Source organism: Microcaecilia unicolor, chromosome 3 (assembly GCF_901765095.1).
Source record: "Microcaecilia unicolor chromosome 3, aMicUni1.1, whole genome shotgun sequence".
Lineage (NCBI taxonomy): Eukaryota > Metazoa > Chordata > Amphibia > Gymnophiona > Siphonopidae > Microcaecilia > Microcaecilia unicolor.
This window is the reverse complement of record NC_044033.1, coordinates 418,706,598-418,725,859: the sequence shown is the minus strand read 5'-3', so window position 1 is coordinate 418,725,859 and position 19,262 is coordinate 418,706,598. Positions and strand designations below refer to the sequence as shown.

The 19,262-nt window shown below is 42.0% G+C and overlaps 1 protein-coding gene across 2 annotated transcripts in view; it reads right to left on the bottom strand.

Annotated features, from left to right (window-relative positions):
* The window catches only part of SDC1 (syndecan 1), an 87,443-nt gene that overhangs the window by 17,679 nt on the left and 50,502 nt on the right, over nucleotides 1-19,262 (bottom strand). For both annotated transcript variants that reach the window (XM_030198827.1, XM_030198828.1), the window contains exon 2: nucleotides 2,528-2,612. In XM_030198827.1, the coding sequence (XP_030054687.1) occupies nucleotides 2,528-2,612 (85 nt within the window). The remainder of the gene's footprint in view (nucleotides 1-2,527; nucleotides 2,613-19,262) is intronic.

Here is a 19,262-nt window from a genome sequence, read left to right as displayed (position 1 = left end):
CAACTGAGCAAAGTGAACCAGCTGGATTTTGAGAGCTTCTAACCTATTCTAGCAGGCCTGGGATGTGAATGTGTAGCCTGAACGCCATCTTGAAGCCTTATAAATCTTCCAAGAGAGATTTTAATTAGGTAGTTACCCTCTCCAATCATACCTGCCTGGGTAGAAGATGAGTAGGTACACTCCGCTATATACACTTCAAGTATTGAGATTGCTGCTTTATTTAGAAGTCTGGCATTTAAGGCACTCAAAGCTTTGATATTCCGAGTCCTTAAGGGTGCCTCATCTGCAAAAGACGAGTGTTCCTACCAACCCTTTGGCAATGATATACAAAGATTGAGGGAGTGTCAAGGTTTTGCTCACTTTTCCAGAGTGAATTATATTGTCATCTCACTAATCTAGCAGTTTTTCTCCTAACTCCACTAACCAGGCTGAGTTTTGGTTAAGGCTACCAACTGGATCCTGATTCAGTCCTGGGTTTGCCCAATTACATGTAGTCTGATTTCTCCATTGCATTCCCTCAGAAAAGCAAGACTACAAGACCCAGCATGCAACAGGGTAAACCCAGGACTGGATAAAGTCTGTCCTGCAAATCTGAATCCAGTTGTCAACCTTAGCTTTGGTGCCATGAGCATTCTCTATCTACAATACCTGGGGTTTGCCTTCCCCCTATTTTTAGTTGTGTTATTGCAGCACCAGTCCTAGACTAGTTAATATGTAGCTTGCTTCCTTCAGAACTCGACCATAAGCCTTAATCAATCATGTGTCAGCATACAATTTGGTATGGAAATGGACAGCACTTACCATCCAAGCCACTTGACCACCCATTAACCACTTTCTAATCAGGACCATTGACCAGCCATTAACCACCTTCTAATCAGGACCATTAAAGGCTACCTGTAGGCTGCTCAGCACTCAAAAAACCTCCTGTGAGACAGTATCAGAAGCACCTTGAAGCAATAGTCTCCTTCAAAAGAGTTGCCGGGCCCTGAGGCATCATGCTGAAGGGGTGTGCCAAAGGGGCCCACCCTGCCCCTTTTCATGCCACTCTGGATTATGTTATAGATTTAGTGTTTTTGTTTTATTTTAGGGGGTCTTACAAAGGCACGCTAGCATTTTTAGTGCGTGCATATATTCCTATGGGTGTCTCATAGTAACATAGTAGATGACGGCAGAAAAAGACCTGCACGGTCCATCCAGTCTGCCCAACAAGGTAACTCATATGTGCCACTTTTTGTGTATACCTTACCTTGATTTGTACCTGTCTTTTTCAGGGCACAGACCATATAAGTCTGCCCAGCACTATCCCCGCCTTCCACTACCGGCTATTGCCACCCAATCTCGGCTAAGCTCCTGAGGATCCATTCTTTCTGAACAGGAACATTTAGAACGCTCTAATTTTTTAGTGAATGCTAAACACGCTGGTGCACTTTAGCAAGAGCACCTCTAAGTATTTTGCCTATCTTGGAGGTGTTTGGAATACTCCGAGTAATTTGTATCATATTACTATTTTAAGGGATGTGTCTTTGTGCACCAATTGAAGTGTTAACTGTGAGGGGGAAGTATTGTGGGAGTTACAAATGTTTTTAAGTATGGCACTCTTGAAAGGAATCCTGTTTTAAACAAGTTCAAGTGGGGCTGCTTAATACACGTTCTATATGGAATAAAATGATTTGTGTGCAATTTAATACTGGAAAAGAAATAGTGTGTTTTAAAGTCAGATACGGCAAATGTTAGGCAGCGTTGTCCGTCAGGTAATCATTGGGACTGATGCTGTAGGCTGTATAAGGGGGGTGGAGGAGTGGTTATTTTTTTTTCTAGAGAAAAGTTTAGGTCTTAAGTCTGCATATTCTGATTTGTCTGATTATGACGAGGTATTAGTGATTATAAAATAAGGATATTGCCTCCCTGAAAAATTTGACTTTTTTTCTTTGGACATAAGGTTTTGCTAAAGTTTGTATTATAGGTGACAATGTACCATTTGATCTTTTTCAGCTTTCACAGCACCAAAAGCAGGTCTGGTTTGATGTACCATGTGACAGATTGTTAGGGATATTATTTTGCTAAGGCTTTTTTAGCAGACTAATTTTAATGTATTGCTTTACTGTGTTGCATCTTACCTCTAGATAAGGTTTTTGGGGCATATTAATACAGTTTTTAGATTAATTCTGTTTCTGTATATTGTTTATGAATGTGTATTTGTAACCTGCCTTGTTAAAGGCAGGATATAAAAATTAAATTTAAAAAAAAAAAAAAAAAAGCTAAGTAAAAAGCCACCTTGGAGACCTGAACACTTATATGACAAAGCTACCCTCCCCTTAAAATTTTAATACCTTGCATTCGATTGCATTAAAGATGAACAAAAACGAAAGAAATGTTTGCCCATGAAGTGTTCCCACCAGTGAGGTAAGGCTAGCCAGCCCGAAATGTAATATTCTTGATATCTAAGTGTGAACATCCACATTTCAGTCCTGTAGAAAAGTCAATGAGGAGGGGAAGAAAGGAAGGGAGTGGAGTGAAGATTACTTACCTCCAGCTCCAGAACCGAAGCCTGATGCATCATCATCATCACCAGATCCATCTTGATCTTCTGGAGCTTGGTTTGATATATCATTCTATAAAACAGAGAATGGATATTTATGATTAGCAGGGAAGGTGCTGCACAGTATATAAAGTAGCTGCATCCAAGATTATGAAAACAGCCCTGCAAACTAATTCCACTCATTAAAGCCTGAAGATCTTAAACTGAAAGAGTTGGTACTAAAGTTGCTACAGTTTTAGTCTGATCCTTGGTCTTCTGCCTGGCAGTACACAGCTCTTGCCAAGTTCGTCCACTTAGCACCCATTACACAGAGCAGAAATCTTGGAAGCTGTTAGCAAAACTGAGGACTTCCTACATCACATTGGAATCTCTTGGTTCTCTTATTTGCAAGATAACTATATAGAAGCATGCTCTAGAATTTCACTTACCATTAAATAGATATTTCAATTTCTACCTACAATTGTCCTTTAGTTGCACAAAAACTGAAGTATCAATGTTACAATAAGAAAAATACCCAACCAGGGATAACAGGATTAACTGTAGATAGTGATCAAGGTGTCACAAGATCAGTTCCGTTTGTGTGCATCCAGTTATTCATTTTAGACTTCCGTAAAACTTTATGCTTTTAAAATTAATGTATTTTCTTGTTTTAGCATTTAACTTATGTATGTGTTCTATCATGTTTTGATGCTCTGTTTATTTCTACAGTGTTATTAGGAAGTCTTGATAAATTATTCTGATATAGGAACAAGTCCCAAACATTTCCCACCTCTTTCCCCCTGTTACCACCGTCTTGACTGACAAGAGGAGCTGGGGGATGGGGTGCATATGGGGCAAGAGGGACAGAGAAAAAAAAATCACTGTGTTCAAGGGAAGAAAAATCTTAGTAATTAGACCCTTAATGTACCCACGAACTCCACTTGCAGAAATATCCAGCCAATAGCCATGCAATTCAGTTTTGTTTTTAACTAGCCTACTCCTCCTTACCAGTCTTACCCCTATCCAAACATCCCCCTCCCCCACTACTAACTGTAAGCTGGTCAGTCACCACCCCCACCCATTAGGCAATCTCTCCTCCCCATTCCCTGCTAGGCCTCAGAACTAACCACCCCTACCTGTAGTATAATCTGTTGTCTGGCCAGCCCTGGGGAGAAGACCTTCCTTCCCAGGGCACTGCATGGCTGTGTGAGTGTAGTGCAAAACCTAAGACTTGTTATTAGTGAGGGAGTTCCTACACTACCCAGCTCAGACCTACGAGTTGTTTTAGTGCCCCCCCCCACCAAAAAACAAAACAAAACCAAAAACAAAAGAAAAACAAAACAAAACAAAACCAAAAGAAAAACAAAACAAAACCAAAAACAAAAGAAAAACAAAACCAAAACAAAACAAAAACAAAAGAAAAACAAAACAAAAACAAAACTCAAAACCCCCCAACAAAACTCATGGTCACGAAACTACCAGGCAGAAAATGTCTATCAATCATGGTGCCCTGGCACCTGGGATTTGTCAGGCCCTTCACCAGTAGATCTTCATAACACAACCATAGAAGTACAAGAAAAACCACCTTCACATCATTCAACAGGATCCTCAGAGCAAAACACAGTTGTGGCAAAAATCAAACACATCTTGTGAACAAGGAACATTTTGGAAGCAGTACTTTGTACTGCTTTCTACAAGGCTGGGTTTGGTTCATGTAACCAGTTTCTAAAGCTGTACCAAATAGCATATTTTACAATTTGGCCAAATATGATTAATGAAAAATATTCGTCCAAATAATGGACATTGAACTTTAATAAAAGAAGCAACATGAAATCAGATCAAGTGTTTATTTCAGAAGGATTTAGCACAGTAGAGACCCGGATTATTTGTACTCAAATTTAAAATCACTATTCGGGGCTGAAATCAGATACAAAATATTCAGTATACCCCCTACCAGTTTCTACTTTCACTGGCCAGGGAGGGATGGAGGATGTAAGTAGAATGTTTATGTAGATTTACAGGACTGCATAGCATAGTCCCCTTCCTCCTCTAAGATTTTTTTTTTCCTGGAAAATAAAAAAAAGACCACTGACTTTAAGGTCTTGAATCCTGCCCCCTTTCCAAACTAAGGGCTAGGAGAGGGAAATGAATTTGAGGAGACTCCCTTGCTGCCATGCCTTTGGCCATCATCCATTCAGTAAAGTACAGAACTAGTGCCTCAAAAATCCCTCATTTCACCAACGTTCAGGAGGCAAAATGCCCATTAAGTTAGACAGCTTAAATTGGAGTAAGTTCCCTGATGTGCGATGCTAGTAACCAAGGTTCTCATTTCTACTATAATCCTAACCCCTTGAGTTCTCTTGATACTTCATGGCTTTTGTTTAACAAAATGCTAGCTGAAGCCTGATCTATTATGGTGAAGTTGAATTCAATGGAATTATGAGAACCATTCCAAAAGATCTGTTTCTACTGGCAAACACTTATGGGTTTTTTTGTATTGTTTCTACACCTTAACATGCTTTAACATTTTCTCTTTTAGCCTTAAAACCTGGGGCAAAATTCCTACAGGCACACACACCATACCAAAGATCAGCATTCAATCGATCATGCTATTTTTACACGACACACAGTGTACACAATAGTGTACAAGGTACACAGATCACATGGTGACAAGAAATCATTAACAAGCCACACAAAGTGGTAGAAGGCATCTTCTACAGAGCTTTCATGCTGAATGGTTTAATAATTTACCAACAAGGGAATAAAATGAGAGCTAGGGGATAGAAGTGTCCATTTTCACAAGTCTACAACTGACATTTACAACATATCTGCAAGATCACACAAAACTGGAAACAAGAGTTTGTATATACACTACAATATACTATGCAACTAAATCTCGATTTGCCTAAGCAGAGCTTCCTGAAATGTGGGTTGGGACACCAAATGGGGTTACAAAACCTGCTGGGGTGGGGGGGGGGGGGGGTCACAGAGTAGGTGGGCTCTCCATAGGTGCCTTATTCTGCATCTCCAGGGGGTTACACAATTTTGTTTGGCCACAAATCATGAAGGAGCAGCCACAAGAAGATTGATCCCCTAGGCCAGTGCTTCCCAAAACACCACTATGCTAGAATATGTCTAATGTTAATGTAATCCCCCATATGGGGATTATGGAGTGGCGTCAACTCTCTGAGTCACTGGGGAGGGGGAGAGAGCTGGGATGTCCCTAGGTGGAAGGAAGGCCCAAGCCCAAGGGGACTGGTATTGGAAAAACTGCAGAAAAAGCGGATTCATGAGTTGATTGATAGGGTAGGTGGAGCTGAAGGTGATAAAGGCTCATGTTTGGGGGGGGGGGGGGGGGGAGTCATCTTTGCTTGTCTGTACCCCTGACAGGACCCATGTGGACAGAGGGATCCCAAAGTGGCTAAATAAACTCAGGCTGAATTGTGGAGCAGTTGCTGCCTGTACAAATGGCACAGTGGCAACTGGGATGGTGTGAAACTCTGGGTGGGTAAGGGGAACCCAGCCCAAGAGCAGGACTAGAACAGGGGAAGCCTGTTCAAGGCCAGGGTGCTCCAGAAGTGCATTGCTGGAAGGACAGTCTAAAGGGTCTGTGACAGAGGGATGCAGATTGGAATAGAGTTGGATTCATATCCTTTACCCATCCCAGGGGAAGCCTTGGATTGTTGCCAGCCCCTGTGATGGGTAAAGGACATGAATGTGTAAATACTAAGGAAGTCTACTCAAAAGATCCAGGTGGAGAAAAGCATGGCTATACATTCCTGAATGGGACTAGAGGGGCTCTGAGTTACACCGAAACTGTGAGGACACTTGCTCCCAGGACTGGTAAGACATCTGCTAGAACCCCCCACTTATGCCTCCCTATACCCCAGATCTCCAGTCCAGCCCTTTGACCCTCTCCTGTACTCAAACCAAGGAGGACTGTGTTGGATTGGGAGAGTGTGTGGAATGAGCTAGAGTGAGGTGTAAGCAATTAAACTAAATTTAGAAGCATTACAGAGCTACTTAGTGGTTCTGAAGTCCATTTCAGATTATTCTGGCATTTTGATGTATACACATCATGCTATAACAAGCTACAAAAAATATTCACGTTGATATCAATTCTTGGCCTAACATGGAGTTCTACATTTCTATATCTGGTTCAACCCGACCCCAATCTACCTAGGACAACAGATATATGCAGATTACGGCATTTAAGACCCTTTCTGTGCCTGCATGCCATTGAGGGGAACCCCACCTTTTACTACTGTATTTACATTTTTAAAGTGTTTGGTTAGCTATACTGTGCTGAATTGAAAATGGCTTAATGGAGCAAATCTGCAGTGAGCAGCAAGAAAGCATTTTACAAAATCTCTATAGAGCTGGTGTACCCTTTCTAGTAGCTTCTAAATTGGGGGATAAACAGGCATGCTTAGAGAATCTGCCCTCATCTTCAGATCAATCTGCTTCTCAGACCAAGTTGGCGTTTTCTAAAGGTTACCACTGCATAACAATTTGAGTTGAGAAGCCTAAGATTAGAATAGTGGTATAACTAGGAATCCCAGGGTTCAAATCAAACTGATGCTACTTGTCTCAGATTATAAGCATTCTGGGGGAAAAAAGAGGAATATCTACCATACCCAAGTGTAACTAAAATTGTGAGGCATAACATCTTAAACTGCTATGCCTACTTGGATAAAACTGGAATGGTTCACACCAGTACCTTTAATATGTCCAGCATCATCCCACCTTAAGATCTCTGCACTCTTCTGTGATAAGCTTGAAAGTCACAGGGATGTTTATGAATTAATGCAATACTAGCCATCTGTGCAACCTTGTACATGCATGTTAATCACCACTTGTTAAGATTACTGCGCTCTCCACTTTTTCTAAGCAGAAACCACCAACAGCTTTGATGTATATGCCAAAACCTTCGACACAGCTAGCCTGGAGCAACTCGTGTAACTAAAATGGAATCTACTTTTCCACTCCCAATTGTCATTGTGAGCCTTAATCTTCTACGAGAGAACCTCCATTATTTCTCCACCCATATACACTATCCCAAGTCAGCTCACCTCCTATTTTATTACTCCCCCTCCCCCCAGCACTGCAAGGCTCACAGGCCCATTCAATGAAGTGCTAAACTTAGCATACTTGCAATGAACTCTTTACTGGTACCCAAGTTTCTCCAAACACGAGGGACTAAATCATTGCTGAAGGTAGACCCCTCACAAAAGGAACCATGTTGCTACCAGTTCCCTGAAGTTTTATATGGACCATGGCTGCTGGTTGACTACTTAAGGAGATCCAGAAGCGATCTCGGTTCCTGGAACTGAAAAACTGGGCAGGCAGTTTGTGTTCTGGGTAGCAAATTACTGGATGAAGCCCAGAGGAAAGAATCTTGTGGATATGGGATAGTATCCTGCAGAGTAGGTTACAAGATGTTACCTGCTTCAAGGCCTGAAAAGCTGATACGTTCCTGTTTTGTCTGAAAAGGAGGTATACAGGAGGAGCAGCTACCCATTAGTGCTGATCCAGGAGCTCAGATAACTCCAAGGAGAGAAAGCAAGCCAAACTGGTGTTTTGATATCAAAAAGGGTCCTTTGGGGTGCAGGTGGACTAGAAGGAGCCTATTTACTAAGAGCAAGGGAGTCGGAGGCAGAAGTTTTACCCCTATTCTACAGCATCACTCAAATATGGCAGAACAAAGTAAACATTTTTGGAGTACGACAACCATGCCTTGGACCTTGAGGTTAATCTCGCCCAAATACAAATCCACACTAAGTTCTCTTTTATACAGGGAAAAAAACCTCATGGTAATTAAGACTAAAAATTATGGAGATTGAATGGGAATGTCCCACCTAACTCAGACAAACGATGCAAGAAAACAGGAGAAAAACAAGAGAAAATTGATAGAAGTGTGTGCATTATGTACCAAGCAAATGCAGTCAGGTACAGGCAACTCAAGGTATACTTTATCTTTCTGCCATATTTTCCACATATTATATCTCATGAAATACAGAAGGAAGTTCAAAGAGAGAAAGAGAGAGATCCTATTCCACCTAATTTATGCCATACTATGTGCAAAACGAATCCATTTGGAGGCATTGTACCTTCTTCCTCCCTCACCCCAGCATCATATGGAGCTAGGATCCAGAATAGGAGGTAAATACCTTACACGCTAATGCATGCTCAACCAAGAAAAAAACAAACAAAAAACTTGCACACATCCACAAGAATAATTTCTATGAAGGGAACTGGACACTTACTTCCAACAGTATGGAGGTACTTTTGAGCCTTAACATCTGAAACTTCCTCTAATCCAGGAGGATTACAAGTATAAAAGCCAGGTTAAGCACAGTGTCTGCCCCCCTCCCTCAATTAGATGTTACCTGGGAATCTCCTAACTCCGGTGCTAACTGGATTAGTGAATGGGCTGTAAACCTCCATGTTAACAGTTATGGGGGAGGGGAGTTAGTGCCAGAGTCAAGTCCCTACAATTTCTTGAATTTGATTGTGAAGATGCAAGCTAGATTTGCCCTTCTTAGGTGCACCAATCAGTGGTTGGAGATGGAAGTTAAGTGACGTCTCTACCACTGTGCTTAATACACATTTTATTCTTCATATGAAACCCAGTAAGCAACAGTATAAAAATGCATGATGTTTAAGTCGACTATATATATTACTCCAATTTACTAATATTTTAGCATTTTTGATAAGACACATACAGAGTGCTGAACCTATTCCTGCAAAGTTTACAACCTTTTCCGGAGATGGGAAGGCGGTAGAACGAGAGGGCATGAAATGAGATTGAAAGGGGGCAGACTCAAGAAGAACGTCAGGAAGTATTTTTTTACGGAGAGGGTGGTGGATGCTTGGAATGCCCTCCAGCGGGAGGTGGTGGAGATGAAAACGGTAACGGAATTCAAACATGCGTGGGATAAACATAAAGGAATCCTGTGCAGAAGAAAGGGATCCTCAGGAGCTTAGCCTAGAATGGGTGGCAGAGCTGGTGGTTGGGAGGTGGGGCTAGTGTGGGCAGACATATACGGTCTGTGCTGGGGCTGGTGGTTGGGAGGCGGGACTAGTGCTGGGCAGACTTATACGGTCTGTGCCAGAGCTGGTGGTTGGGAGGCGGGGTTGGTGGTTGGGAGGCGGGGATAGTGCTGTGCAGACTTATACGATCTGTGCCAGAGCTGGTGGTTGGGAGGCGGGGATAGGGCTGGCCACACTTATACGGTCTGTGCACTGAAGAGGACAATACAAATAAAAAAAAAGTAGCACATATGAATTTATCTTCTTGGGCAGACTGGATGGACCGTGCAGGTCTTTTTCTGCCGTCATCTACTATGTAATCTCAGATCTTGCCTACACTAAGGTTGCACTGTTGTGGATGCATGAATGTGGTGTGTGGCTGGGGGGGGGGGGGGGGGGGGGGAGATATATTTGGCTTTTGTTCACACCTTTCAGTAGTAGCTCAAAGTGAGTTGCATTCAGGTACACTGGGTACTTGAGAGCTGCCACCAGCTCCTGGGCTTTACAATAGTGAACACTTGATTATAGTTTACATCTAGTTTAACAAAACCTTTCATTCCACTAGACCTCCAACTCAAACTGGAACCAAGATTATGCTGTTGCTATCAGCCTTCACATGCAACTACCTGAAGTTTGCTACAAATTTCTCTCACATTAGATCAGTGGAACATTCTTAAGCAGGGGATATACATCATAGCCTTTTCATTTTCTTTTAGATACTGTAAGCTGCCCAGAAGTCTGATGGTGGTATATCAAAATTTGAAATAAAACTTGGAAACATGTTACTGAAGAGAGACTCATTTTCCCCACCACATTCATCTCTTGGCAGAATCTGCCATGTTCATACATACCTCTGATCTTGCCCCCAAGCCACTGATGCTATGTGGAGCAAAGCTCATCAGCCCACAGACCTGGCAGAACACCCTATTCTGCCGTCTGCCTTTGGGGTTCGCCCTGTCACATGCCCACGGAGCAGAGTCCAGGTGCAGGAATCTGCACCAGGTCCTCTGCCAACTCTATAAATATGTATTACTTTTAAATGGCAGCGATGGGAACACATCACCACTGAACTGAAGCGTGAACGTTTAGTCATAAATGCTAAGGCAAAGCTACTTCTGATCACAGGTGCAGTAGCTGTCAGCTGAGGATTTATATCTCATGCATGCCGCCTTCTTCTCTAGTCCATGCCTTTTTCTGCTGTCTATGCGTATCATTGTCTAGTACTTCATGCAAAATTTTAGTATGTGAATGCAACTAAAGAATGATTCCAGGTAGGGCAGGATTAATGTAAAGCAAACTAGGCATGTGCCTAAGGGTTAAGTATTTGAAGAGCTCTCTCTGATTGCAGCCATTTTGCCCTGGTTAATATCAGCAGCTATCAGAAGGAAGGGTGGGTGTATGACGGAGGGGGTTAGTGTGCTCAGGGTCACTGCTGGTCTTCTAGACAGGAGGAGTTGGTGGGTGCACTTACCTGCTGTTTCCTGTTCTCTCCTGCAGTCAGAACCATGTGGAGCCTGGTTTGTGGGTGCTGTAAAAATGTTTTACTATAATAGGAGGCGGCTATAATGCACGTTTGCATAGGGCCCAAAGGGTTAATCCTGTCTTCATTCAGGAATGGGAATAAAAAAAGCACCTGTGTACTTTGCAGGCTTTTGGTCTGCTAGCATGGTACCATTATTTGCTCTCTACAATAGAGCTACACTGTTTGACAGGTTGCCAGATGTTATAAAGCCATATGCAGCTTAGTCACTACCTCTCCTGGTTTCCTCCTTTTTGGGCTGCTAGTGACTAGGTAGCACTAGAGTGAATTCAAGAGAGCTTGGGAAGTATACAGGATCTCTAAGTGATGGCATAGATGAGCAGAATGGATAGGCCATACCATCTTTATATGCCTACATTTTATCTCAGTTTCTATTACACTCCTGGTACTATGGCAGCAGGTTAGAACCAGCAGAAAAGTACTAACACATGAAACTTCAGGAAACACCATGCCCAAAAGCTGCAATCACTCTTCCTAGGCTCTTTGCGAGTGGGCGAAGAATGAAAAAACCAGAAAGGAGATGTGTGCCAGAGACAACTCTGATCCCTATCATCCCAGCAACTGAAACAAGCATCCTCCTGCCGACAGGAAGTGAAACCTGAAGGACTTATACCATCCTTAAATTGCATGGACATTGTCAGCTTGCCTTTGATAGTAATGCAAGCTAATGGAATATTAGCTAGAGCTTTGATCCTAATCAAAAGGGCAGTAAAGAGATCCAGCCAGCTTATTTGCCTTTGGGACAGAAGGTGGTCAGATAACCCTTTAACTCATCTCAGTCTCCATACAAGAAAGGAATTCCTATTTTGTTCTCTTCAAGTGCCATAACCTTCCCCTATCTACCTTTGGCTTCTTCAGTGGCCACAACTTAAGTAACATCCTCCGAAGTATATTGCAGAATAAGTGGGACATGTCTAGCAAAAAGTTGTATGGAACGTTTAGTAAAGTTTAGCTAAACACACGTTCAACCTTCCATATTATCTTGTCATCTGTGGTCCAGTTCTACTTCTCCTAGACTTAATATTTAAGGCATCCAGTGCTGCCTAGGTATGTAAATATGCTCCTGTAACCATTTTTTAGGTGCAGAGCATTATTGGACTACACAAAATGTTTGTACTGGACCTGAGTTGAGAGCAGAGCTGGGGTTGTTAGAAGAATGACAGTATCCACTCTCTCCATCAAAGCAGTCCACCCAGTAAAGGTTTACTGTAACCTGGATAACAGGGGTTCTGTCCAACAACTTCATACAATTCCTTGTATATTCCAGTAAAATACTTCTGCCTCATGGTAATTCCTTTGAGTCTCCTTTGAAAAGAAGTCTGGAGGGTGGAGATATCTTTTACTTTAGGCTGGAGATTTTCAACCCAGTCCTCTGGGCACAATCAGCAATTGTTTTCAGGATATTCCTATTGAATTCAATAGAATATCCTGAAAACCCCAACTGGCTGGGTTTACCCTAAGGATTGGGTTGAAAATCCCTGCCTTAGGCACAGTTCTCCAGCTGGAGAGCTCTGCACCTTATCTCTCTACTCCTTGTAGGTAGTGTTGGAAGGCAGGGTCCCTGTACCTATGCTCTGTGGAAGCAATCCAGCAGCTTAGTGAGCTCAGAGACTGGTTCCTCACTCATGATTGATCCAATAAAAGGCTGCTGCAGCTTGGAGGTTACTTGCTATTAGGCCCTACATGATTCTGGTGCAGTGGATTAAGGACTGCAAGTATTGCACCCCTCACTTGTTTACTGTGGTCTCTAGCAGCATTCTGTGCAACAATCTGTTTCACTTCCTGGAAGCCCTGCACTTCCTTTATAGCTCAAAGAGGGTGCTGGCTGATATCACTTCCTGTCGTGTAGTAAACAAGGAAGTTCCCGACTCCGTGCCAGTGCCTAGCCTGGTCTAATGCGAGTTCCAGCTACTCCCTGGCCTTGACCGTCGGCCAGCCCCCCAGGGCTATCTTAAAAGCCACTTTTTGCCCTCCTCAAGGGCTCTATGAGCCACTCTCTGGTCTCTTCTTTGTTAGGATGAACTTGTCTGCCACCAGCCAGGGCCCACCTAGCCTTCAGGTTGGGCTGGCAGCACAAGGGCTCACCCATCCTGAGCCTAGACACCAAGTCTGACAAAACCCTCCCCTAGGCTGTGTACTTATAAAAGCCCTGTTTTCCCTCCAAGCCAGGGATGAAGTCTCCTACCCTATCAGAAGATACAGCACCTTGTTCTGGAAACCACTGTGTTAGAAAAGAGGTCAGAACTATTACACACTTTTATAATCCTACTGAGGTCACAGACTAAAGGAAGCAGTGCATTTGAGTGTCAGTGATTTTAGCAAATATACATTTTTAAATCTGGTCACCTTGGTGACAAGCAAAGCCTCTGACAACATGCTAAATATGCAGCTGTGCTGATACCTCTGACGTCTGATTATATTCTACTCTTGATGGTTAAGATCCCAGACTATTTTTCTAGATCAGAACCTAGGTGGATTATGTTAGTTAAGCTACTGTGGGTGTGTGAAGGCCAAGACTTACCTATTTCCCTGGCCTTCAGGATTTGCCCAGCTGTTTCCGAGAATGAAACCTATGACTGTGTAAGTTTGTAAACAGTAATCAAATCCTATGTATTAAGCCATATTCCCCATCTCCTGCAACATATTCACGGCTAGCTAAATAGCAATGAACAAACTAGACAAAAGTTTGAATTCCTTCCTCACTGATCTGGTCAAAATGATACAAGTACAATATTTAACTGCAATGCCTTACATTTAGAACATAGCTCCAGTGCAAACTTCAGAAATGGAAAACTTTTTCTGCAGATTATAAAAGCCATAACATACAAGACATGAAGAAGCAGACAGTGAGACATGATTAACCACCAAGCATTCAAGATTCGGTGCAAAGCACAAATTCAAAAGGAGGCCAAGCAGATGTAGATCAAGCACTGATCACATCAGCTAGTTAAGAATTAGCTACTATTAAATTATAAGTAACCTGCCTTGTGTGGCAGTAACCACCACCTTCCTGGTCAAATTTGGATGACAGAGATATGGCCCAATGTACTGTTACTATATTTGAGATGCAGAAGTTAAAATATTTGGACGGGGAAGAGAGGCCGATGTGAACTGGCCAGGAGAGACCTTGGTGTTAAGGATCAAGGTAGCAGAACAGCATATACGAGGCAGTGCCTAGAGTGAGGGGGATGTGCAATTACATGGGGGTGGGTGGGCATACAGCAACGTCCTTGTACATTTTAAAGGCCTCAACATCATGAATTCAGTTTTCAAGGCTGTATCTCAAGAGAGAGACTAAAAGGCAGTCCAGGTGTACAGGTCTCCATTAAAAACAATTGGTTTGAGGATCTAACTGTATGCCCCAGGAGGAGGAAGGAATGAAAAAACATGAAAGGATAGAAACTTTAAAATTAAGGTGCTGTATGAAGCTATGAAGAAATTCAGCATCAGGAAATTTTCACAGAAAATATGATGGATGACTGTCTGGAATGCCTTTATCAGAGATGGGCATGAAAAGGTAATGAAATAGTGCATGGGATAAAGATGAAAGCAGGGCAGACCAACCTTGTCTAGGCCCACCAGCAATAAGGGTCATGGGCCTCTAGTCACCTATCAAAACTGATTAAGCTCAATGGAGGCTTAGAGGAGAGGTTTTTACTATGTGGTTTTGCCTCTGACTGGTGGTGGGGTCACATGATGCAGTAATTGGGTGAGACTGTGTTCCCTGCCTGCTGCGGGGGTCTCTACGTCTAATGACCATCCTTTGCCTTGTAGCCTTATAGATTTCAGTTAAAGGCACTACTGTGATCATAAAATTACTCTACAGAATATGTCGGGTAAATCTACACGCAAAGAGAAGGAGTGTCCCAGAGCATCAGAGGGAAAAAAAATGGCAGATGACTTAAGGACCGCAGTCTCAATTTACAGCCTCAGCATTAAGAGCTGATAACTTCAGTGACTACTCCCATTGCTTTGGGGGGGGGGGGGGGGGGGGGGAAGAGTCTTGGCCCTGCACTCGATTAGGCTGCTGTAAACCGGGTGATATACACCCTCGAGTCATTATTGCAAGTTCTATAACTTCCAGCATTGGAAACAAGCAAAAAATGAAACGGACATTTAATGGAACACCAATTCGAGTTTTCCAGGATTATTCAGTGGTTCTCAGAAAAACAGAGCGTTTCACCTTTATGCTCTATGTTGGTGGAAAATAATACGTTTCATGATTCTTTATCCAGCAGTTCTCAAATTTATTATGATGGCAGGTGGGAGTCCTTGACACTCCAGCAAAGGCCCGGGCATTCAAATCAATTTGCCTAGTTCATCAACTCTCAGGAACCGTAATAATGGGGCTCTCCATATAGATTATAGCATTCGTAATGTGTTATTCTATTAGTGTTGATATACAGGTTGTTTATGTTTGCATCATCACTAGTTTCAGCTTGCTAGTCTTATGGCTGTTCTGTGCACATGTTGCTTAACTTACTATCTGCCTTAAAACTTGAAGGATTACTGTCCACTTACATAACAAAAGACAAAACTAGTACTTATGAGTAAGTCACTTTCATAAAGCCTATGCCATCCCACACGCAAACGTTTCATTGTGTACACATAGAAAAAAAAACCCCAGCATACTTTGCCTTGCTCAGAATACCTTAATTAGCTCATTAACATACATTTTAATACAACCTGTGCTGTGTCTTCCCACATAAGCTAACACCCATGCATAATGTCTCAATCACTTGGCACATACAACCTGCATTCAAGCCTGTGGTAGCTTATTGAGTAGCTGAAACAGAAAGCAATTTCCAGAACAAAACTGAATTTTTGGAAATGGCAGAGCAAACTGGTCCCTGGGGCCACAGGCCTCCCAGACTTAAAGTGATAAAGTCTTCCCCTATTATTGCATGTGTCACATTGAATGGTTTCTGAACTTTAAAAAATATAAAAGACTGAGAACCTGAAAAAAAAACCCTTTACCAAATACTTTTTTCACATAGGTGATAAGGTAACTCACCAACGGAGGATGCGGGCCATAATTTGAAGGTGGACATTGCAGAATGGCAGACGCAGGCTCAGAAGCACTTTGAACACCGCAAAGAAGTTGCTTACAATTAAAGGTTTGCAGGATTTCTGGAAACCAACTCACAGATCTTGTCCACGCTGGAGCAAAGGCTGGCCATAGAACTCCCATTGCTTGCGGGAAGGGGGGTGGGGGAGGTCTTGGCCCTGCACCCATTGATCATAGTCAGCCCTGTTGAATCTAAACCTCACTATATACCGAGTCTTACCATGACAGTAAAGTACACATCAAAGTTTCTACAGGAAATTCCAGAAGAGGAGAATAAAAAAACAAAACAAGTAAATCAAAATGGATCTCATGTATGTTTATTGTGAAAAATCTTCCCAAAAAAAAAAAAACAAAAAAACGGTTATTGCCCTCTAGGACTGCATTAGCAGAACCTGAAAGAGCAGTTCATGCACAAATCACACAAACATGTCATAATTAAAGCAGTTTTGCGAAGAAGAGTGGGCTAAGATTCCTCAACAGCAATGTGAAAGACTGATCAAATCATAGGAAGAGTTTTGTTCAATTATTGCTGCTAAGGGTGGTGCAACAAGTATAAGGGTACTTCTTGTCACATGGGTGATAGTAAATACTGCCTCTTAAGTGATACAATTAAAAAAAAAAGGCCTGATGCATTTACTCAGGTTCCCTTTGTCTAATGCAACATATTTTGTGTCTTGAGGTAATTAAATGAAAGCCTGATGGGGGTGGGGGGAGAAGAGAGGAATTTCTCAGATCACTATAGCTGGTCCCTTCCCCAAGCACTGTATACCATAGGTAGTAATCCTAAACAGAATCTAAAAAAAAGCACCCACATGATCACAAATCCAATATGTTTTCACAAAGGCCAATTAATGCTACTAAAACTGAAGTCTAAACTGTTTCAGAATAAGTTCGATCATAGCAAGCAAATCTGCAGCATTTAAGAAAAGGCCCCAGATGCAGTCATTGGGCTTCGTTAAAACCCTTAACTGAAGTACATCACTTTTAGTAAACCAATCCCCCCCCAGGTCACATTAAAATCTGTTGGTATGCCTATATAATGCAGCTAATTTCTTTTAATTTAAGCGAGATTTCCAATGTGCATTGAAAGCCACATCTGCAAATAGTATCCAGTATTTGGTATAATGCAAGACTGCACTTTGCTCAATACAATACTCAAAATGTCACTTATTGCACAAAAAAAGAAAAAAAAAAAAAGTATAAAAAAAAACCACCACAAATGTACGTTTCACCTAATTTTTCAAAAGTTTCAGGATCATATAAAGGCTGCATTTGTTTCAATGCTTTTTGTTTTTTTGATCATGCTTCTCTTAACAGCAGTTTACTACAATTTAGGTCCAGCTGCTGAAGACAGTACATTAACAATAGCAGCTTTCAAAAGTTAAAATGATTCTCAAAGCAAATTTTCCAGATCTCAAGAGCAAGTATCTACCTGTAATGTGCGTCAGCCAGCTGGATCAACAAGCCAAGCAGGGAAAGCATACAAGTCACTACTCACCAGTAAATCTGTAGGACAGATATACTCCATGTAACCTAAGTTAGGAGTGAGATTTGTTACCATTACAGTATGTACAGAGCCAATCCATTTGTAGACAATAGATGTGTTTATTAATGATTTGATGAAATTGCCAAATCCTGGGAAATCCCGTATCTAAGTGATTCACAAATATATAAAAAGAAAAAAACAAAAACAAAACAGATCATTGAGTGACAGGGCAGATCCCAGGTACACCAGAAAACAGACACGCCCAAAACTTTAGAATACTACAGAGGAAAGTAGAGGTGACAAAAACTGTATGTTCCTGAAAAGTTCACCAGAACATTATTAAAAGTAATAGCGAAGAGATGGGTCCTTGTTTTTTCTTCAAAGATTGACAGGATTGTTCAGCTCAAGTCAGAGGTAAATAATTCCAGAGGAAGGGAACGGGAAGAAAAGGGCAGATGTTCTCCTAGATTCCCAACGAGCCCCAGATGGAGAAGGACGAACCAGTCTATGATCACTGAGAGAACAGTAACAAAGGGGAATAAGGAATTGTAAAACAAAATAAGCAATGAAATGCATCATGTAAGGCCTTGAACTGAATGCAGGCCTGAACAGGAAGCCACTGCAAAATGCATGTTGCAGGACTGGTTCAGAAGGCAAAACTAAGGGGCATGTAAGTGATTTGACTGTAATAAAAGCAAATTCCCTCAGTGCTGATGTTCCAATAGGCGATAGCCCAGGAGGCCAAAATATGGACCATCTGATGTTCTTAGGCCATGTTTACACCACTTCAGGAGGCAGTTAAACACTTGGTATTCACTCTCCCCATCATTCTAAAACACATCTTTGTAAAACTATTCTGGTAAGCCAGCTCCCTACCTGCTAACTACAAAAAACAAGAACAAAACACACACACACAAATAACACAGCTGGCACTGGCCCAATGCCAGAGCAAGACCTATTTGGTTGCTAGATGGTTTCTGGAGGAAAAATGAGATCAGTGCAAGCAGATGACCAGACCTTCTGAAGTGCTGATTTGTGTTGCATGTTGCAGTGTTCCCATTAGCAGACAATACTAATATCTTCCCCTTAAGTTAAATGTACTGCCAGCGTAGGCATATCATAGTACACAGGTCAGACATCGGCCTTTATTTCTGCCCCTCATGAATTTAAGGTGAGAGTTCCCCCAACCTGCTCAGAAAGGCCATTAATGAGCAGTATACCAAATACATAAATTAACTTGGAAGCTTTAACCTTCCTAGTCAGTAAGGAAGTTTGCTCTTTGCCATCTCAAGAGCTGGATGTTAAATCTCATGCTGTCAGATGATTCCAAACTGAACAAGTCCTAGTGTACCATAAAAACAGGAAAAAGTCTACTGTAAGTGGTATATGGTAGTAATTTTATTTATTTGTGTGTTGCATTTGTACCCCACATTTTCCCACCTATTTGCAGGCTCAATGTGGCTTACATAGTACCGTCAGAGGCGTTTGCACAGTCGGTGGATAACAAATACAAAGTTGTATAGTGATCGTATGAGGTATAAGTGGAAGGTCGGAATGGCTGAAGATTGCGCGTTGTCCTATTCGATCATAGTCATGCTGTGTTGGTAGGTGAGGGTTA